The sequence below is a fragment of the Dysidea avara genome, chromosome 9 (assembly GCF_963678975.1).
Source record: "Dysidea avara chromosome 9, odDysAvar1.4, whole genome shotgun sequence".
Taxonomy (NCBI): domain Eukaryota; kingdom Metazoa; phylum Porifera; class Demospongiae; order Dictyoceratida; family Dysideidae; genus Dysidea; species Dysidea avara.
The window spans coordinates 28937654-28961761 of NC_089280.1; the positions used below are offsets into that span (position 1 = coordinate 28937654).

At 36.7% G+C, this 24108-nt stretch overlaps 1 protein-coding gene across 2 annotated transcripts in view; it reads right to left on the reverse strand.

Moving 5' to 3' along the window:
- The window catches only part of LOC136266180 (fibrillin-1-like), a 72127-nt gene that overhangs the window by 22189 nt on the left and 25830 nt on the right, over positions 1-24108 (reverse strand). The window contains exons 12-25 of one of the 2 annotated variants that reach the window (XM_066061176.1): positions 21106-21228; positions 20920-21045; positions 19950-20072; positions 18558-18683; positions 18387-18509; positions 13091-13213; positions 12907-13032; positions 11938-12060; positions 10539-10664; positions 10368-10490; positions 8274-8399; positions 8103-8225; positions 2612-2737; positions 2441-2563 (exon numbers count right to left, since the gene is read on the reverse strand). In XM_066061176.1, the coding sequence (XP_065917248.1) occupies positions 2441-2563; positions 2612-2737; positions 8103-8225; positions 8274-8399; positions 10368-10490; positions 10539-10664; positions 11938-12060; positions 12907-13032; positions 13091-13213; positions 18387-18509; positions 18558-18683; positions 19950-20072; positions 20920-21045; positions 21106-21228 (1740 nt within the window). The remainder of the gene's footprint in view (positions 1-2440; positions 2564-2611; positions 2738-8102; positions 8226-8273; positions 8400-10367; positions 10491-10538; positions 10665-11937; positions 12061-12906; positions 13033-13090; positions 13214-18386; positions 18510-18557; positions 18684-19949; positions 20073-20919; positions 21046-21105; positions 21229-24108) is intronic. The other variant, XM_066061177.1, reaches the window with a different exon arrangement.

Here is a 24108-nt window from a genome sequence, read left to right on the forward strand (position 1 = left end):
TACCTTTTATTATTATTATTATTATTATTATTATTATTATTATTGAAATCCTACTTCATTTTAGTTGTCAACTATTATCATTAGAGCACAACTATGACATTAAAATAGAAGTACACATGAGGCTGTGACTTCTTAGTTAGAATACTGTATCTCTATCTCCCTGTTTTTGAAGTGAGTTATGCAATAAATTAAGGGGCGTGGTTGAAACGTTGTCATTTTCTACAACAAACTGCAGCTGTTTGCAGCTAGATCAATAAGGGGTGCGGTTGCTGTGCTCTGATCATTTAAAGGTGTGGTGGCACATTCTAATAGTGTAATAGTACAGAGCCTAAGCAGCAAATTTTGATGAAATCATTCACTTTGTGATAAAGCACTAAATTTTCTGTGGAACTTGTCAATGAGTAAGGTATACTAAATTATTTGAGGTATGGTGCTACATCAATAATCATTGCCTTAGGGAACGTTTTGTAACTTTTAAACTAAATAGTAAGCCCCGGTCCGGAAACCATACAAGTATACTCAAAATCTTTGTTTTGCTTAAATCACATGAATTTATTTCAAATTTACAGGTGCAATCAGAAAATATTTCGAAATGTGGTAAAATAACCACACTTCTAATGGTGCCAATATTTCAGTGTCAAAAGTACAGGCGCAATCCATAATTATACATCTCTGGCTTCATATACCATGACCGTACTTTCAAACATGGCAAGCTAATAATCTGGATGAACACCTCCCTTGATCAGCTTTTGGATATCACCATCTCTTGCTCATCTATACGAATGCAAAGTAGAATTCCTAATACATTTTCTATTGAGTTTACTTTTCAGGTTCTTTGAGCATGATATGATGGTAATTTTAATGGCACCGTAGCTATCTAATATGAAATAAGCTAATGTTGTAGCAAGTTTGGCACTTTTATCAGGAAGTTAATGATTTTTTTGCTTAGTCACTCTAGTGGCAGAAAATAATCATTGTATAAGTGTAGCTATATGACAGATAAAGTGCCGTAAGCACTTCCAATAGACATCTAAACATATACACTACACTAAGGAAGTTTCAATTAATGCCACAATATGTTTAAGTGTAGGGACCCGCCTATATTATGCTGGCATAATTATGAGCATAGTAGGTGCCTGACAGCATTGAGCATAATGCTAGCATAATAGGAAGAATATTTGAGCCATACTACAAATCCTTGATGGTCAAGGTACGTATCACAGAAACAATTGATATACTCTAATAGAACAGTCAATAACTCTTATAGAATAATCAGGCAGCTGACTCTTATATTAGAGTATATCAATCTTTTCTGTCACATGCAGTTTGAAGAGCAGAGATGTGCTTTAGCCACTTATTATATGTCCAAACCGCAAATTTATAGCAAAACATGGAAAAGGAGGCATAAAACTTGAGCATAATTTGAGCATAATAGGTAAATGTTTTGTGCAGTGCAGCATAGCATAATAGGTAAAATGTTGAGCATAATAGGTGGGTCTCTAGTTAAGTGACAAGCAGCGTAGTGGAAGATAAAAGGCACAGAACATATATATTATATATATAGAAACACTTGTCAGAACTCCAAAAGGCATACCCCAGATGTAAGTTAGTGGCTGTACATTCACTACATTGCATTGTTTAGAATCTAGACTTGAGAATGTAGTCAGACTAAATCATTGATAGCAAGAAATGAGGCAGGTAGGCAGACCAAAATATGTTCGACCTTCTGTAAAATAATGTTTCTTATTTTTAATGCTACATGCACTAAGACTTCCCCTTAAAGGTGGTTTTCATCACATATTATTTCTATGATGGTTTTTAATGGCATGGATGCTATTCATTTTATGAAAAAACAGTACTACTGTACTGCTTGATATATATATATATATATATATGTATGTAGTTGTAGGATGGTTATACAAAACAAAGCTGAACTTAACCCTAAAAACCATAACTTAACATAAGGTAGGAATGATAAACACACTAATATTTACATAAAGTATTGACACCAGTTTTTCTAACCAGCAAGTATATGGTAGTTTCTTTTCTGTTCAAAGCTTACATTAATGATAGTTTTGCTTATGACTTGTATTATAATTCATATAGCACAAAAATTTCACGGGAGATTGCATGCAATTCTTCAAAATTTTCCCTCTTAAAATTTTACCTCTAGTGTATTCTTCAATACAGTAGTGAAGCATTTTGTCAAAATTTTACTCCTCAAAATGCTCAATTATCCGATTCATCAAAATTTTACCTTGTAAAATATAATTTTATGCTATACAGCATGATTCAGATTGTTTTCATGTCAATATGAGTGTTGTACACATCACGAATTGGAACAATAGCACTAACTAATGAAATCAGACTATACATTACTATATAATATTATCACCATCACATTCAAACTATAGTTATCTAACAATAATAGTGACCTCACCAGTACAATTATGACCATCACTAGTCAACTCATATCCATCCCAACAGGAACACTGATAAGATCCATCAGTGTTATCACATGTTTGTGTACATCCTCCATTATCAGTTTCACATTCATTGATATCTGAATCACAACAGTAACTATTAGCCACACACAATGTATGACACATACTAATACAACTGGAGGCATCATTTCCAAGATCATATCCATCATGACAAGAACAGTAGTAGCTACCATTAGTGTTAGTACAAATGTGATCACATCCTCCATTGGGGAACCTCTCACACTCATCAATGTCTGTATAGCATATGTACATATATCATATATCACACCATTACACAGTTTGTATATCCTGTATACATGCATGATCATTGCCTGAAAAATATAAAGCATGCAAAGACAGCTGACGTAAGTTAAGTACAGCAATGACTGCTGTATTGAAATATTCAATTTTTGAAGTACTAAATTAAGCCTTTTCAATCAGACTCAACAGCCAATCCGTTATTTTTGGGAAAACCAGCCTTATTGTGTGTTTGAAAGTATCAAGAAATGCCAGTTTTAAGTATTCAGTGTGTTGTACCTTGCCAATGGACGAAGCAATGTGTACCAAATTTTCACACATTTTACACCAATCCTTACCTTCCAGAGCACTCACTGTACAAGCATCCAACAGCTAATTTTCTCATCATTTTAGAGAGCTTTTAAGTGGGGCTGGCTGGATCAGGCAAGCTCCAAAAGGGGTGGGAGGCAGGGGCCGGAGCAGGGAAAATGGCCTTTAAAAAACGGAAGAAGAAGGCGAGGGATAAATTAGGCTAAGTTATGGGCCATTCAGGTTTCACATCTGGCTAAAATGAAAGGACATTTACAGCACAGGTCTTTATTCAACATCACAGAACTGTACAGCAACATACAGTCATCCACAGGCTGGCCAGAGTTCCATTAGAGCCCCAGACTGCTCGTATGGATCTCCACTGAGCTTAGGAAGCAAAAGCAGACCACTCAAGTCTAGATGATTTTGATAATGAAATTTGATAGTTTATTCATGTTATTGGTGAAAAATCAAATCTGCTGTCATGAGCAATGAGACCGGTTTTCCCAGACACAGTCAAATATTGTACTTTGTATGGGAGTATCAAAGTGCTGTTGCATACTGCTTTTTCCATACAGTACCAATTAATTGCATAACTGTGCTGTATGAGCCATACAGTACAGTTATATGCTTAATTGGATAAATTCAGTGCATTTGGACAAATACAGGGGTAAGTAGAATTCGAGGAAAATGGGAATGGAAAGTGGGAACAGGAATGACCCACAGGAAATACCTGATAAAGCATATGCAAGACGGATATCGGGCACAATGTTTTTTTGTGGCATTGTTTGGATCCTTTTGCTAAAATGAACAAAACACACTAATCATGGTAGCGGTAGAGTGCATTAAAATACTCAAGAATAAAAAACCGGACATTATTGTGCTTAATCGCAGAAACATTGTAATTTTTGCAGCTAACCTGCAGGGCTAATTCACAATACTTTTGTTTCATTGTAACACCAATGCCGTGAAGGTTAATGAGTGTCAAGACGTCGGAATAGCTTCACTAGAGCGTTTCCCTTCCAAATATCCACCATTCAATTCTCCATAGAAAAGTAAGTGATTTTTAACCTTAAAATAACACGCTTAAATTTCTTCTGATTTCCTTCTGCTATAGTTGCTATTCACCACTCTTTCCAAATTTGGTCCAGAATCTGAGGTATTTATTATGTGTTGTGGGTTATCACCACGCCTTTTATTACATGCCCCCAAAATTCCCAATACAAAATGTATGGGGAATTAAAATTTGCTACACTAGGTCAGTTTAGGCCTTTTTGATGCGCCAAAATTTTCATGAATTGGACTTCTTCTGGCACCACTGTTCTACGTAACAGAGTTTCTCTACTCATATTGCACCTGGAAAGTTACTAAACAGACACAAGGTAGGTGGTACACAACATTTTTTATTGTTTTTTAATCGAAGTGTATTGGGTATGCCTGTTCTAGCTAGCATTTTTGCCATAAACAAAAGTACAGCAAATGTCCACAAATTTCTTGATATGAGAGCATTTACCACAGATGACAGCTATTGAGTCACACAGGATACCATTCCAACATCTTTAATAATTTCTCATTATCATCCTGACATCATTATCTACAATGAAACATGTAATTCAGTGGCATTACAGGAGTTAACTTGTCCACTGGACACCTGTCATCTTGAATCTGCAGGGGACCACAAAACAATATCCTCAATTTTGTCAGAATTAGATCACCTAGGAATACCATCACATAATGACACCATTGAGCTTAGTGTTCTGGGCCACTGTTTACCATCATCATTAACAGCACTGTATAACACCATGAATTTCTTTGATCAGTTAATCTTAAAGTCACACTGTATAGAATGCTTCTTGACAGAGCTGCGGGATTGCAATATCAATGCCAAGGAAGATACTGGTAATTGATGGACTATTTATCTCATAGATTAACTGTATAGACTAGCTTAGTCATCAACATTGAAAGTTAGCTACTCCCTTGAAACCATAAAATTTAATCAGTTTGGTATGAATAGTTTACAAAGGCCTCTAATTAACTGACCGTGCCTGCATATTACATATGCAGGATGTTGTATGTGCAACCTCAGGAAAAAACAGTACATTATGGCTACGTGGTAGCTGCAGTATGTTGCATGGCTCCAACAAGGAGACTAAAGACCAGCCACGGGTACTCTTCTTGGAGCCACTTCAGCTTGACAAGCAAACCAGTGCTGCATGCATACTCCCATCATGTGAATTCTTATCTGGAAGCAGTAGGAGCAGTTTTCGAAGCCTATAATAGTCACTGTCAGTTATCTAGAATACTTGGTGGATCCCAGTTTTCATCAGTATTAATTTAATGTTTATTACCAATAGTTTCAAAGGAGTAGCTAATTTTCAATATTGATGACTTAGCTAGTCTATATACCTAATCTATGACAGCTATAGTCCATCAATTTACAGGCCATCGATGTGGATCCCTGGTGAGCATTCTTGACTACTCTATTGGAGTATTTTAATGTAGGTGACTGCACTATTAGACTGTTTCAATTGTTTTAGCAAAAGGATCCAAACAATGTAGTGAAGAAACATTGTGCTGTAATATCCAACCTATCCCACCTGCATACTGCATGACGACCTTTATCAGACATTATCATGAGTCATTTCCACTCCTACTGTCCAGTTCTCATTTTCCTTGAATTCTACTTACCCCACAGTTATGTGGAAAAAATACAGGAATGTAATGAAAACAACCCCAAATGCATAATTGTAAATTGCTAAACTATCTGAACTAATCCTACTAGTCCATTCTATGACTAGAAATAGATTATATGCAGCTGTATCACCAAAATGTGAAGCAATTCAAACACAGCTCCAATCCAAAAGCACAATTAAGTCACATGTGACATTGTAAATCACTAATTTTAAGCTAGTCAGACTGATCCTACCAGTTTGTTTTACGACTAGAAATAGATTATATAACCACTCGCTGATAGGCTGATTACTGAAAATCATTGCAATTTGGGTACTTGAGATAATCACTTCAAGCAAGACAACCGGGAAGTACAATATAACACTTAAAGCACCTGTGTGTACAAAACTACCACACTCAGAGGGTTTCTTGACCACTTGGCTTTGCCTCATGCTGCATTAGCTTCTTGACATATTCCACAGTGTTGTATTTTCCGTACATATACATGCACAGCAGTGCTTTAACTATAATGAAGAAGTATTGTCTGTTGCCACAATGGTAACTGGAATTTAGGAGTCACACAACCCACTAATTGATATCAAATAAGAGAACAGTTAACTCACCAGTGCAAGTGTGACCATCACTACTAGTTAACTCATATCCATCCCAACAGGAACACTGATAAGATCCATCAGTGTTGTCACATGTTTGTGTACATCCTCCATTATCAGTTTGACATTCATTGATATCTGAATCATGACAGTAACTATTAGCCACACACAGTGTATCATACATACCAATAATACTGAAGGCATCATGACAGGAATACATCCATCATGACAAGAACAGTAGTAGGTACCATTAGTGTTAGTACAAATATGATCACATCCTTCAGATATAGCCATGCAGTGAGGAGCAAGACCATGTGATTCGAATTCGATCAGAGATGCTAACTTCGGTGACAGTGCAGTGCTACCCATGCAAGAGAAATGGGGCAAATATAATTGCAGCCCAGCGATTCACTGTGTGGGAATGGCATGTTTTGGCCTCAGTTTGCAGCCCAGCGATTCACTGTGTGGGAACAGTTTTAGTGCTGCCCCCAAGGCTAGCTACAGGATTGTCTATCGTCGGTGCTCATTATCACGAATGCTTATATAGATAAATATACCTTATACCTTTAGGTATATATTATCTATGATGCCTACTTCTCCAGCGAAGCAGCGATCATACATGGTTACTAGTACGCGTAGTACACAAAATGTCAGAGTTGAGTCATATAGTCAAGCATTCCCTATCCATGATTAATCTGTTGTAGGCACATGCTCAATTATTAAATTATTTTATTCAATAAATTGTGAAAGTTTTCTCACAAATGAGGAAATAGTAGATCATTCACAAATGTTTTCTTCCGCAAACCATTCCTGATATACGGTATGTAAATATATCATGTATCACACCATTATACAAAACTATGTTATAGTTGAAGTACCGCTGTGCATGTGTATGGTAAATACAGCATGAGGGTGTGTGTTGAGAGGTGAATACAGCACTCGGCAAAGTATTTTCCTTGAGACACCACCTGAGTGCTGTATTTTTGTACACACATGCATAGGTGGTACTTTTAGTGATAAATCGTACTTCCTGGTTGTCTTGATTATCTTGAGTACCTGCCAATTCACTTCAATTTTTTGTGATCAGACTACCAGTAAGTTGTCATATAATCTATTTCTTATTATAGAACAAATAGGTAGGATCAGTTTGGCTAGTTTTCTTGGTTCACAATGTCATGCATGATCAATCATGCTGTGTGAGTGTAGTTTTTGCTTCAATTTACAGTGATCTGACTATTAATAAGTGTTCATGTAATTTGTACAAAGAACTGGTAGGATTAATTTTGGCAAACTTTAGTGATTTGCATTGCCATGCATGTGATCAATCGTGCTATCTAAGTGGGGCTGTTTTCATAACATTCCTTACATTACTGTTCTGCAACTGGGCTGTATTTTCCCAAGTGTATTGTATTTGCCAAATAATGCACATAACTGTTCTGTATGGCTTGTACAGCACACTTACGAAACCAATTGGTATTGTATGGAAAGTACAGTCGCAGTGGCACATTGATCTTCCCATGCAAAGTACAATATACTTCTGTATGCATAATCATAGCCTGGAAATTAATAAAGCATGCGGAAGGACACCTGGCTGATGGTAGGTATAGCAATGACTGTTGTATTAAACATTCAATTTTTGAAGTACTAATTTCATTCAAACTCAACACCTAATCCATTAATTTTAATGAGGAAGTGGTGTTTGTTGCCACAATGGTAGCTATGCTAGTGGCATTAGGAGTGACACAACCCACTAATTGATATCTTGTAACAAACAAGAGAATAGTCTGCCCACCATTGCAAGTGTGACCATCACTAGTCAACTCATATCCATCCCAACAGGAACACTGATAAGATCCATCAGTGTTATCACATGTTTGTGTACATCCTCCATTATCAGTTTCACATTCATTGATATCTGAATCACAACAGTAACTATTAGCCACACACAATGTATCATACATACCAACACAACTGGAGGCATCATTTCCAAGGTCATATCCATCATGACAAGAACAGTAGTAGCTACCATTAGTGTTAGTACAACTGTGATCACATCCTCCATTGGAGAACCTCTCACACTCATCAATGTCTAAATAGCATATGTACATATATCATATATCACATCATTACACAAATCGTACAGTATATCCTGTATGCATAATCATAGCCTGAAAAATATAAAGCATGTGAAGGACACCTGGAGTATAACAATAACTGCTATATCGAAATGTTTAATTTTTGAATCACTAAAATTAAGTCTTTTCAATCAAACTCAGCACCCAATCCATTAATTTTATTGTACTTTGCATGGAAGTATCAAAGAGCTGCCGTGCACTGTATTTTCCATAGAGTACCAATTAACTCCATAACTGTACTGTATGAGCCATACAGTACAGTTATGTAGCTAATTGGGCAAATACAGTACACTTGGGCAAACACAGTACAGTTATGTGGAAAATTTATGTAAGGTATGTAATGAAAACAACCCCAATCAAACAGCATGATTGATCACATGCGTGTATTGTAAATCACTAAAATAAGCCAAACTAATCCTACTAGTCCATTCTACGACTACAAATACATTACACTAGATATTAAAAAACTTTTAATGGAAATAGGGATTGATATAATACAACATGCTACATATAAAATGTAAGGAAACAAGCTCAAAATTTTACAGTTGAAATGAGAATGATTCACGCAACAAAAAGTGAGGAAACAAGTGAAACAAAATTCGATGGCTACTAGCTAAAATGAGACACATTTTAATGCCTGCTTTTGGCTATCATCTTGAAATGAGACTAGCTATATCAAATTAGCCAAAGGTAGGGATTAAAATGTGTCCAATAGCTATATAATCTTGTTCGACTTGTTTCCTCACTTTTTGTTGCATAAATTATTCTGTAACATTTTTAGCTTGTTTCCTTACTTTTTATAGCATGCATTATATCAATCCCTACTTCCTTTAAATTTTTAATTTTTTCAATACCTACTGTAGTTTGTTCACTGTTTATGTCCAGCTATAGCTAGCTAGCTATATTGTACACGATCACAATCCTTTCACAAGAATTTTCACTAGAATAGAGCTCATTGCCTCATGGCTCTTCTCTAACTTTTCTTGATATTTTGCCTTCTTTTGTTAGCTATATCTTTCGGGAAGAAGGAAGGTCAATTAATGACGCAAGTGAACAGCACGGTACAGTGGACAAAACGTAATTGACATAGAATCTGCCGTCATTACCTTGGCTGTCTGAAATTTCTGCAGCCGTACACCTAGCGCTACCAGGTCTTGTGGCAGGCTGGCAGACAAAATGCAAGTGAATTTAGAAATTTTAAAAATTCACTGTAGATCGGAACATTCAACTTTTCACTTTGTTTAATGAAGGTACAGCATCATTACAGCTGTACTAATGCATTCCAGGTGGTTTTTTTTCAGGCAAAATGTATTGCAAGGATGCTTTTTAAAATGCAAAAAATTTCAAAGCCTTATATTCTTACCGATCCCTACTTATTAAGTACTCCGTACTTAATGATAAACACTTACTGGTAGTATATACGATTAACAAAGTTTGAAACAATTCGAATACAACTCCATTCCAACAGCATGGTTAAGTTACGTGCGTGACATTGTAAATCGCTAAAACTAGCCAAACTAAATCCTACCAGTTATTTCTGTGATTAGAAATGGATTATATAAACGCTTACTGATAAGCTGATCACCAAAAATTGAAGTGATTCGCAATTCGGGTACTCGAGATAATCTGATTAATCTCTCCAAGCAAGACAACTAAGAAGTACAATATATACCGCCTATGCTTGTATGCACAAAAAGTACAGCACTCGAGAAGTGTCTCAAGGCAAATGCAGCACTTTTTTTCACCCTATGCTGTATAAGCCTCTTGACACACTCCCTTGAGCTATACTTTCTGTATACGCACATGGTGGTGCTTTAACTATAATAAGGAAGTGATGTCTGTTGCCACAATGGTAGCTATGCTACTGGCACACAACCCACTAATAGATATCTTGGTAGCAAACAAGAGAACAGTTAACTCACCAGTGCAAGTGTGACCATCACTAGTTAAGTCATATCCAACCCAACATGAACACTGATAAGATCCATCAGTGTTATCACATGTTTGTGTACATCCTCCATTATCAGTTTCACATTCATTGATATCTGAATCACAACAGTAACTATTAGCCACACACAATGTATCACACATACCTACACAACTGGAGGCATCATTTCCAAGATCATATCCATCATGACAAGAACAGTAGTAGCTACCATTAGTGTTAGTACAACTGTGATCACATCCTCCATTGGAGAACCTCTCACACTCATCAATGTCTGTATAACATATATGTACATATGCACCACTTTCACACCTCAGATCAAAGGAGCCGCCCAAACTACATTTTGTATGTAGCCCAGTTAGCTGGACTACACACGAAATGTAGCCCAGGCTACAACCTGGTGGCAATTATATAGACATTAAGGCCAAAATTGATTGTGGGGATCAATTAATACTCACATGATTAGTATTGAATTTGGCCATGAAAGCCACTAAGTGTTTAGTGATTCTTGCTATCCTAAGAGTTGAAAAACATTGGGCTAAGGTGAGAACTAGTTCTACAACAAGCACATTTTTGAATATGGACCACACCCACAGTACTGATAACACAAAATTACCACTCTAAACATTAAACTTCCTTAACCAAAATTCTCCATGGTATCTCTAGGATTTGTCCATTCATCATAGCCAAACATAGCCAGAATGCACTAGCTACTGATCCATAATCAAATTTTTCAGGCATGCATATAGTTATAATATATCCCGTGGTTCCACCTAGTATTGCCTTGGGTGATTGATCACCCAGTGTAGGCTGTTAGGCCCGGAAATATTACATGTTAGCTGTTACACAGGGTATTCAAGCTTTAGCCTCAGCCCTCAGGCTGTCGGGCATACACAGTTGGGCACAAAGCCCACATGCCCGTGTTATAACTGTCACATTATATATTATGTGTGACCGAGTCTGACAAAATGGGGCTTACAACCGGAAAATACATGTGTTTGCGTATTAATCTGTATCTCCATTTCTGTGTAAACTATAAGAATTCTGTAAGTTTCAGTAAAATCTCCATAAATTTCTGTACATGTCAGTGTTGGTCACTGTAAAGCGCTAATAATAATAATAATAATGTGATGAAAACTTTAAATAGTTATCATGTCACAGAAAAAGTAATAAAGTTTCAAACTCTAAAATTATGGTCACAATTTGACGGACTATAAGCCCCATTTTGTCAGGCCGGGTCACATATCACATCATTACTCATTACTCAAATTATATATATAATGTACATGTACATAATCATAGCCTGAAAAATAATATTATAGCATTTGAAGGACACCTGTCTGCTCTTTTAAGGTTAAGTGTAGCAATGACTGCTGTATTGAATTTTTGAAGCACTACAGTATAAGTGTTTTCAATCAAACTCAACATCCAATCCATTAATTTTAATCAGGTTTGTTGCCACAATGATAGCTATGCTACTAGAATTTAGGAGTCATATAACCCACTAATAGATATCTTAGTACCAAACAAGAGAACAGTTTGCCCACCATTGCAAGTGTGATCATCACTAGTCAACTCATATCCATCCCAACAGGAACACTGATATGATCCATCAGTGTTATCACATGTTTGTGTACATCCTCCATTATCAGTTTGACATTCATTGACATCTGAATGAAACAAAAGATTTTGAACATTATAATAGCAACTTATTATTATAAGTCAATACTGCCAAACCATGCAATATGCTAATATACTTGAAGAAGATTTTTTTCAGTCAAAATTGCAAACCTCAATCCATTAACCTGGCAAGCACAACCCATAATAATAAGCATAAGAAAAAAAAGAAAGTTTACATTTGAATAAGATATAGAAATAAAAAGCAGTGAAATTGTGTTATACGCTTGCAGCTATATTAATGCACATTTGTGACCGGATTTTTGAAAAAGTACCTTTTTCACACACAAAATTTGACCCATTGTTTGAACTTTGTAACTTTTTTATCATTGCAAATATTTTCCTGAAATTATCCATGAGTGTAGATACAGTATCTGACTGCATTTTGAAACTAAACGCAAGTTAATCAGCATAAGGAGTCAAGTGTTACATCATTTTGCATGCTGGCATGTAAAATGTGTGGAAGTACCTTTTCACAAATCCAGTTACAATTAATTTCTACTTCAGTTATATACAGCTTTAAATTGAGGATTCTAATAATTAGATATATGCAAATTATTAGCAGTTTTTCTTTCAAATAGTTGTTCAAACTCATTTTGGATTTGAGCTTCTTAATTTTTTGATCATGGCACATAATTGCCTGAAATTTTCCATGAGTGTAGCAACAGTACCTGGCTGCATTTTGATACTAAAAGCAAGTTAATCAGTATAAGAAGTCAAGTGTTACATCCTTTTGTTTGCTGGTATGTAAAATGTGTGGATAAGGCACCTTTTCACAAATCCAGCCACAAATTACTCATATTAATTCTATCTCTGAATACTATTACTGAATTGCATACCGACACACAAAGTTGAATTATCAAGATGTGGCTCGTATCCATCATAACATGAACAATTGTAATTCCCATTAGTATTAATACAAACTTGATTACATTCCGAAGTTCCTCGTGAGCATTCATCAATATCTGTAACAAGAGATGACATTTTTGTACATCATTATTATAATGAAGTAATAATTTTAACCTTCACAGGATATTCCGTCCTCTTGTAACTCATAACCATACAAACAGTTGCAGTCAAATCCTCCAGTTTGCTCCACACAGACTTGAGAGCAGTTATGTGTACCAATGAAACACTCCCTAACATCTGTGAAATGACAATTACATATGCAAAATGCACAGGTAAAAAAGATTAATATATGTACATACAGTATACAGGTGTACTCATAGTATAAGGGATAAGTGCACACATATCAGAAGTTTCTAGTTTCTAGTTAATATTTAACACTTCCACAGTATGTTACATATTTATTATATGTATGTAACACTTCGCATGAGCAGATCAAAGGAATATTTGAGTATACATATCTGATATTACTCTGTGGTCAGAGAATAATTTGTATAATGCCCTGTGGTTAGGGCATTATTTTTATAATTCCCTCTAACTCTCAAGGTAGTGGTACCACCCGGTTTGTTTTATAAAAGCTCAGACTGAAACCAATAATGGAAACAAATTAATGCTCATGTGACTTATTATCACAAGTTGGAGTTTGGCCACAAGAAGCACTCAGATGGAGGCATTTCAGTGTCCTTGCCATTCTACAAGTTGAGAAACATTACTTGAAGGTGAAAACTAGTCTTATTGCATATACACAACATGTATTTGAATACATAATGTAGATAACACGAGTTATCCATGCTACAACAAAGCTTACTAAATAGCTTTGTACTTGTTATCAATGAATCCAGTAGCGGACACTGGGTCTGTGACGGTCATCTCACTTATGGACATTGTAGAGAAACTGGAGTTTATACTTATCAAATAAGCCCGAAGATCATCCCACAACCATTCCCCAGGATTTAATGTGATAAACCATGTAGGTGGGCCATAATGAAGTGACATACAGTTAAGATCATTGCGATATCTGGTCCAAAACGATTCGGTATTACGCACACGTGCAAATATCGTGGTTAAGCTGCCCTCTATTTCTTCTGACAACAGCATTTCTAGACATCGGGCAGCAGTTAGCTGTTCACTTGGCCTAATCACTTTTAGTTTGTGGTAAATTCCACTTGCAATTTGTCGCAGTGTAGCTTGATTATTTAAATAAAAGATTAGTTGTTGGTTTAGTCTAAAACGTGGATCACGTGATTGCAAAATGCATTTAACGTACTCTGCTGCACTTAACAGCACTTCTCGTTGACACCTCTGTCCACCAATACCATGTGGGTACAAATCCGGGAAACATAACATATCCAGATTTTTCATACGGCTGTCAAGAGGAGCTTCATTTATTTTAAGCATTTGGTAGAGTGCTGTGGCCTTCTTGCTTTCTCTTGGGGCATGCAATGGATTAATTGTATATTGCTCATAGTATGATTGCTCCTCATGCTCAGCAATTTCTTCTACCATAGCCTGTCCGGATGTTGCAAGTGGTTCTCCATATGACCCTGCATCAATTAGGCTACCAATCTCTAGTTCTTCTGCAGTTCCAGGAAGCTGAATCAAAGCATACAGTGGATTGATTTCTTTCAACTTTAGTAGAGCATTGTACACCTTGTTCACATCTACAAGGTCCTGCCAAATAACGTTGGATTTACTTGGTATACTGCGCATTAAAATGAATAGTTCACCATGATTTGGAAGTGCTTGCTGTGGTTCAGGCAATCTTTTCAATGTTTCTTCAATTGGTAACGGCAAGTGAAATGTTGTTCCAGTTACCTTCTGAATCTTGTGGCTAGCAGGCATCTGCCTTTTTGCAACTGTTCCCATCCTGGTCACCGTCTGAAAACATTTTGCCCTCTGTATTAATATTTTCTCATAAGCATTTAGTATGGATATCTCTTCTGGAATATCTCCAAACTGTAACCCATTTAATATGCACCGTGGTGGGAATTTTGCTTGTCTGAAATAATTCAAGCAATACTTGCATATATATCCTTTGGGCAGTCCATCATTGTACTCTGGTCTGTTCTCATTATACTCCAGCAAAGCCTGCCATTCACAGCTGTTGGGCAAAATGCGCAAACTATTTAAGTGTGAACATTCTCTCCGGTAGCACAGTTTGTCACATGATATGCAAGGATAATTTGCAACATCCAGACACCGTTCAGAGAACTTCTCATAAGCTGCCTTATGTTCCTCATATATTTGTGTTTCGCTCAAAGGATTGTGGTCAACATCAAACTGTCGAAGTCTGCTGGTTTTAGCAATTTCTGCAATCTCTGAGATCTTCTCTAAATCTCCACATTTCAAAGCATGCTCTATCTCTGCAATTTTTCTGTCATGTCTACGTACTTCATACAACATTTGCACCACACGCCGTATGTCTGGAAAATGAGGAGCTAGCATACGCAAATACAACAGAGGAGAATGACAAGGTGGAGATGCTATATAGCAATGCAATGGATGGCCTTGAAGCAGCTCCTCTTTTGCTAACTGATTGGTGCAATCATCTATCTGCTGGATGTACCTGCGAGCAGTATCAGGTGCACATTCAATGATATTATGATATATGCTCTGAAGTCTATCTTCAATTACTTCGGTTTTGTCCAACTTGCACCATGGTGGGTCATAACAGCATTCCCATGTTGAAACACCCTTCCCAGCAATGTTGCACTTGATTGTATACCCTGGAAATTCCTCACACTTTAAGCTGCCATCTTCATTAAATGCTTCCTGGTTGTATGTGGCCTGAGGGAAAAATGCTTCGGTGTTACTTGTGTGCAAATTGATACCAAGGAGTGATGTGGAGTCCATAAGGACTTCATCAGATTTCTTGCAAAGAGAAGCCTCTAAATTGTTCTTCAGTTTATTAAAAGATTTTATGAATTGATGTTTAAAGAAGCTAAGCTGCTGCATACCAGACTTAACTAACAATTGCACCTTAATCATGTTTGCTGCCCTGTTCCTTATTCCCATTGTTCGAACTAGTCTTTCCACATACTCTGAGGCAGTGCCGTGATGATTGCCTTTACGCTTGAAAATACGGTTATACTTTTTGCACACACCCAACGTACTTAAAGAGGCACATCGTTTCTCAGCTGCTTTGTGCAATAGTTCACTGTGTAGTCTTTCATATCGTTGTGCTGCTCTTTTCTTAGCAGGAAGTGGATTTTCAGCATACTTCTCATGCCTGATGCGTCGACTACGATCGATATTTGCATAATATGATGATAAAGCACGATGTTTAACAGCTAATGGATTTAGATGGTATTTGGCCAAAATCTTTTTGATCCATGGCTTTGGATAGCATTTATATGCACTGAGCACTTGATGTCGTTTAGGAGAGGGATTACGTCTATAGGCATTACGCATCCTTTGCCTCACTGGTGAGGGATCTACAGCATAATTTGTACGCATTCTTTGTCTCACTGGTGAAGGATCTAAAGCATAGCTTTTGCGCATCCTTTGCTTTATATGTGAATGATGTAAAGCATAGCTTTTACGGATCCTTTGCCTCACTGGTGAAGGATTAGAGGAATAGCTTTTACGGATCCTTTGCCTCACTGGTGAAGGATTAAAAGAGTAACTACTGCGCATTTTATGTCTTTTTGGTGAAGGGTTAGAATGATAATTTTCACGCATCCTTTTCTGTGTAGGAGAAGGGTTTTGGGAATATTTTTCTCTGCGTTGTTTACTGATTGTCGGCTTATTGGTATGATATGCTAGCCGCATACGCTCCTTTATAGGAGACTTTGCACTACAATAGTACCTAGATTTAGCTCTTCTCTGACTGGGGGAACTCCAATACTTGGATCGTCTCTTCTCATTCACTTCATGTTTCCGTTGATCCCAAGTCATGGTGCTCTCCACAGTATCATCTTCTCGTTGCTCAAATTGATCTACCTTGTTACAGGTTTCCTTCTGTTTCTCTACATACTTTCTTTGTCGCTGCTGACGACGTTTCCTGCTCTTGCTTACCATCTCAACTATAATTATATTAAAAGCGCACAATAGCCATATAGCATGCAATTTTATAGGGGTTTACATATGTATATATATATATATATATATATATATATATATACACACAGAAGTGCTGGTCTTCAACTTATTGAATGTTCACTTCCATTCCACATAATATATTACTCTTCCTCCCCATTATATACTCTTGATGTATACTATGACTATAATTAGATATAGTGGTAACTGTATACGCTAATATCGACTAGTGTTCTTTCCTACAGTTAAGTTGATTTCTAAAGGAGATTGTTGTCTGTCATTAATGTTTCTTCATAGTTAACTCTGGGTTTCATGGCAGATGATTCAAAAGTTTTCCAATAAGTTTGACATTTACTGCAATTCAACTGGGAAATGACTGCTCTTGTAGTAAAACCAGTGATTGAAAATAACTCACATATATTTCATATTGACGATTGCGTACGACTAGATTATCATGATGATTCCCAATGACACATGGGGAAATCCCCACTTAAACAGGTACAGCATTATAGCGGCTGCAAGCTGGTGTAAAATTTAAGTAGTTTGTGTCAAATTTGGTTGATCAAGCATTTTAATATAAGCTCCATACATTAGAATGGATACATGGAATACCTCCTTTCTGGAGAGCTACTGTACTCTTTCAGTGCTACTTGATGCCACAGGGGTTCTAGTGAACTGATGTCTAAAAATGCATTCTATATCACATACAAATGCTTGATACAGATGCAGGTCGGCTACACCAGACTTCTGGAGGTATGAGGATATCACTAACCCTTAAACGCACATGAAACTTTTGGGAATGCATATTGACACATTTCACACATTCATGGTGACATTAGGTGGGGTAGCTCAACGCCTTTAACCTAAAAGTACACTTTATTGATATCCTATTCACTCCAACAGCATGATTCATTCCAACAGCATGGTTAAGTTACATGCATGACATTGTAAATCGCTAAAACTAGCCAAACTAAATCCTACCAGTTATTTCTGTGATTAGAAATGGATTATATAAATGCTTACTGATAAGCTGATCACCAAAAATTGAAGTGATTCGCAATTCGGGTACTCGAGATAATCTGATTAATCTCTCCAAGCAAGACAACTAGGGAGTACAATATATACTGCCTATGCTTGTATGCACAAAAAGTACAGCACTCGAGAAGTGTCTCAAGGCAAATGCAGCACTTTTTTTCACCCTATGCTGTATAAGCCTCTTGACACACTCCCTTGAGCTATACTTTCTGTATACGCACATGGTGGTGCTTTAACTATAATGAGGAAGTGATGTCTGTTGCCACAATGGTAGCTATGCTACTGGCACACAACCCACTAATAGATATCTTGGTAGCAAACAAGAGAACAGTTAACTCACCAGTGCAAGTGTGACCATCACTAGTTAAGTCATATCCAACCCAACATGAACACTGATAAGATCCATCAGTGTTATCACATGTTTGTGTACATCCTCCATTATCAGTTTCACATTCATTGATATCTGAATCACAACAGTAACTATTAGCCATACACAATGTATCACACATACCAACACAACTGGAGGAATCATTTCCAAGATCATATCCATCATGACAAGAACAGTAGTAGCTACCATTAGTGTTAGTACAACTGTGATCACATCCTCCATTGGAGAACCTCTCACACTCATCAATGTCTGTATAACATATATGTACATATGCACCACTTTCACACCTCAGATCAAAGGAGCCACCCAAACTACATTTTGTATGTAGCCCAGTTAGCTGGACTACACACGAAATGTAGCCCAGGCTACAACCTGGTGGCAATTATATAGACATTAAGGCCAAAATTGATTGTGGGGATCGATTAATACTCACATGATTAGACAGGCCATGAAAGCCACTAAGTGTTTAGTGATTCTTGCTATCCTAAGAGTTGAAAAACATTGGGCTAAGGTGAGAACTAGTTCTACAACAAGCACATTTTTGAATATGGACCACACCCACAGTACTGATAACACAAAATTACCACTCTAAACATTAAACTTCCTTAACCAAAATTCTCCATGGTATCTCTAGGATTTGTCCATTCATCATAGCCAAACATAGCCAGAATGCACTAGCTACTGATCCATAATCAAATTTTTCAGGCATGCATATAGTTATAATATATCCCGTGGTTCCACCTAGTATTGCCTTGGGTGATTGATCACCCAGTGTAGGCTGTTAGGCCCGGAAATATTACATGTTAGCTGTTACACAGGGTATTCAAGCTTTAGCCTCAGCCCTCAGGCTGTCGGGCATACACAGTTGGGCACAAAGCCCACATGCCCGTGTTATAACTGTCACATTATATATTATGTGTGACCGAGTCTGACAAAATGGGGCTTACAACCGGAAAATACATGTGTTTGCGTATTAATCTGTATCTCCATTTCTGTGTAAACTATAAGAATTCTGTAAGTTTCAGTAAAATCTCCATAAATTTCTGTACATGTCAGTGTTGGTCACTGTAAAGCGCTAATAATAATAATAATAATGTGATGAAAACTTTAAATAGTTATCATGTCACAGAAAAAGTAATAAAGTTTCAAACTCTAAAATTATGGTCACAATTTGACGGACTATAAGCCCCATTTTGTCAGGCCGGGTCACATATCACATCATTACTCATTACTCAAATTATATATATAATGTACATGTACATAATCATAGCCTGAAAAATAATATTATAGCATTTGAAGGACACCTGTCTGCTCTTTTAAGGTTAAGTGTAGCAATGACTGCTGTATTGAATTTTTGAAGCACTACAGTATAAGTGTTTTCAATCAAACTCAACATCCAATCCATTAATTTTAATCAGGTTTGTTGCCACAATGATAGCTATGCTACTAGAATTTAGGAGTCATATAACCCACTAATAGATATCTTAGTACCAAACAAGAGAACAGTTTGCCCACCATTGCAAGTGTGATCATCACTAGTCAACTCATATCCATCCCAACAGGAACACTGATATGATCCATCAGTGTTATCACATGTTTGTGTACATCCTCCATTATCAGTTTGACATTCATTGACATCTGAATGAAACAAAAGATTTTGAACATTATAATAGCAACTTATTATAAGTCAATGCTGCCAAACCATGCAATATGCTAATATACTTGAAGAAGATTTTTTTCAGTCAAAATTGCAAACCTCAATCCATTAACCTGGCAAGCACAGCCCATAATAATAAGCGTAAGAAAAAAAAGAAAGTTTACATTTGTATAAGATATAGAAATAAAAAGCAGTGAAATTGTGTTATACGTTTGCAGCTATATTAATGCACATTTGTGACCGGATTTTTGAAAAAGTACCTTTTTCACACACACAATTTGACCCATTGTTTGAACTTTGTAACTTTTTTATCATTGCAAATAATTTCCTGAATTATCCATGAGTGTAGATACAGTATCTGACTGCATTTTGAAACTAAACGCAAGTTAATCAGCATAAGGAGTCAAGTGTTACATCATTTTGCATGCTGGCATGTAAAATGTGTGGAAGTACCTTTTCACAAATCCAGTTACAATTAATTTCTACTTCAGTTATATACAGCTTTAAATTGAGGATTCTAATAATTAGATATATGCAAATTATTAGCAGTTTTTCTTTCAAATAGTTGTTCAAATTAATTTTGGATTTGAGCTTCTTAATTTTTTGATCATGGCACATAATTGCCTGAAATTTTCCATGAGTGTAGCAACAGTACCTGGCTGCATTTTGATACTAAAAGCAAGTTAATCAGTTTAAGAAGTCAAGTGTTACATTCTTTTGTTTGCTGGTATGTTAAATATGTGGATAAGGCACCTTTCCACAAATCCAGTCACAAATTACAACACTCATATTAATTCTATCTCTGAATACTATTGCTGAAATGCATACCAACACACGAAGTTGAAATATCAAGATGTGGTTCATATCCATCATAACATGAACAATTGTAATTCCCATTAGTATTAATACAAACTTGATTACATTCTGAAGTTCCTCGTGAGCATTCATCAATATCTGTAACAAAAGAGATGACATGTTTGTACATCATTATTATAATGAAGTAATAATTTTAACCTTCACAGGATATTCCGTCCTCTTGTAACTCATAACCATACAAACAGTTGCAGTCAAATCCTCCAGTTTGCTCCACACAGACTTGAGAGCAGTTATGTGTACCAATGAAACACTCCCTAACATCTGTGAAATGACAACTACATATGCAAAATGCACAGGTAAAAAAGATTAATATATGTACATACAGTATACAGGTGTACTCATAGTAGCTATAAGGGATAAGTGCACACATATCAGAAGTTTCTAGTTTCTAGTTAATATTTAACACTTCCACAGTATGTTACATATTATATGTATGTAACACTTCGCATGAGCAGATCAAAGGAATATTTGAGTATACATATCTGATATTACTCTGTGGTCAGAGAATAATTTGTATAATGCCCTGTGGTTAGGGCATTATTTTTATAATTCCCTCTAACTCTCAAGGTAGTGGTACCACCCGGTTTGTTTTATAAAAGCTCAGACTGAAACCAATAATGGAAACAAATTAATGCTCATGTGACTTATTATCACAAGTTGGAGTTTGGCCACAAGAAGCACTCAGATGGAGGCATTTCAGTGTCCTTGCCATTCTACAAGTTGAGAAACATTACTTGAAGGTGAGAACTAGTCTTATTGCATATACACAACATGTATTTGAATACACATTGTAGATAACACGAGTTATCCAAGCTACAATGAAGCTTACTTCTTTAGGTCTTTAGTACATGTCTTTACACAACTAGATAGCATTAAAATACTTGTAAACTCCCTGAAATTCACAAAAACTCAACCTTTTCATGATATCTTCAGGACTCATCCATTTATTATAACAAACGTAGCTGCAATGTTACCTGCTATCTAGGGCTGAGTGATACTGCCATTTTAGTATCACGATCGATACTAAAGCCACTATTCACGATACTGAATAGTTCACGATACTTACAAATAAGTCAATCATAGCTGGTGCTACATAGCATATTGCTCAGCATTCCTGCAGGAAGTCCTTATAGGTGATAACAAACTAGCCACTATCATCCTTGTTTACAGTAACAGTTATTGTAACACATGCTTTGAGGTTGTTATGGTGTTCACACCTCTCTGCAGGGGAAACCAGATGGGTGGACTTTATCATTTACAAGAATTCTTAGCCTAGTAATGCATAACAAATGGATTTTTAATGACAGTAATGTACAGGCATGGTATCACGATAGTTAATAACAAAATATCGCGATATCGATACTTTCAAAATATCGCGATATATCGCTAAAACGGTAGTATCGCTCAGCCCTACTGCTATCTAGCCACAATCAAATCTTTCGGGCATGTACTGTATATAAAATGAATCCAGTGGTTACACTTGTATTGGCATGGGTAGTTAATCACCTGGAAGTGTTACATAATAGTTGTAACACTAGCACTCATGGTCTGCCCAATATGTCTACCCTCAGCCCTTGGGCCTGTGGCCCTAGTACTTCAGGTGGACATATCAGGCAGGCCACTCATGCCCATGTTACAATTATAAAATAGATTCAGCAAAGAGGCATACCGTAAAAAGATTCTTTTTGTCAAGGGGCAGGTGTCAAGCTATATTTACTAGCACTTGTGTTATGTATAAAGCATTATTCTACAAGGTCTGAAGACATGTCTTTAAGCAATAATTTGAAGATCATTAAACATTTAATCTGTTTAAGGTTGAATTTAATGGGGACTGTAAGTCTCAACCGTGGTATTATAAAGTGTGCTATTAAATATAACATGTAACTCCATTAAAACTACTGTCATAATTAAGGCTTAGTAGCTAGATATAATACGGAAGCCTCAAAGTTATAAAGTAAGTCTCTAGTGAGTGGTACAAAAGCATAACTATATGTCATTGAGCAATTAATATTGATGATACCATTTTTGATCAGTGACAAACAATAAACTCAGCAGCTTGCAAAATTAAACAACTCATAAGTCATAATGCAATGTTAACTGGCATCATGTGTTGCTGTAGCAATTGTAATTGTTAATAATTATGTTCTGTTCATATAGTGTCTAATGCTTATCTGAAATCTATTGATCTGGGATCACAGTACATTGCTGCTGATACTACACAGAATTTAGTTGTCCATGATCTTCCAGTGGTTCTGGAGTTATTTCATGCCTGCCTGCCTGCCTGCCTGCCTGCCTGCCTGCCTGCCTGCCTGCCTGCCTGCCTGCCTGCCTGCCTGCCTGCCTGCCTGCCTGCCTGCCTGCCTGCCTGCCTGCCTGCCTGCCTGCCTGCCTGCCTGCCTGCCTGCCTGCCTGCCTGCCTGCCTGCCTGCCTGCCTGCCTGCCTGGGCATGGCCACTATTTTATGCCACAATAACAAGCTCACCAGTGGCATATACCTTTTGGGTTCTGACAAGTGTGTGCCATATGCTCCTTGTCTTTCTTTTTATCTTCAATAAAGCTGTTCATAGTCTTCTTCATGCAAAAAAACCATAAGTATTATTGAGGTATTAATTTCCACATCAACGCTTTCCTTGAACAGCACAGTAGACTCCACAAAATTATTTTAAATGCTTAGACTACACTACCATACTGTACACCTGGTAAATACCTGTATCTTTACAATAGGTTCAAGATCACGCCCATTAACTATCTATCAATGAAACACAGAGTCTACCATGATGATCACACCCCTTTTAGGGGTAGCATGGTGAAAAAGGAATAGTGGCAGACTCGAGAAGCTGGTCTGATACCCTAATACAGCAATCACCCTAATAAAATCAGTCACACATGTAGAGCTGTATGTGCTGACAAAAATCTAAACAAACTAGTATATTAAAACATTATATATATATATATATATATAAATTTAAGGGAATCAAGCAATAAAAGGAGTAAAACAAGCAATGAATGATGATATTACAGCATAGCTCAGTGGGATAATCCCTACTTTGGCATTGAACACAGAATAATTGGCCAATGTAGGGATTTTCTCATAGTGCTTTGCTGCAATACCATTATTCATAGGCCTGAGTCAAATATGGT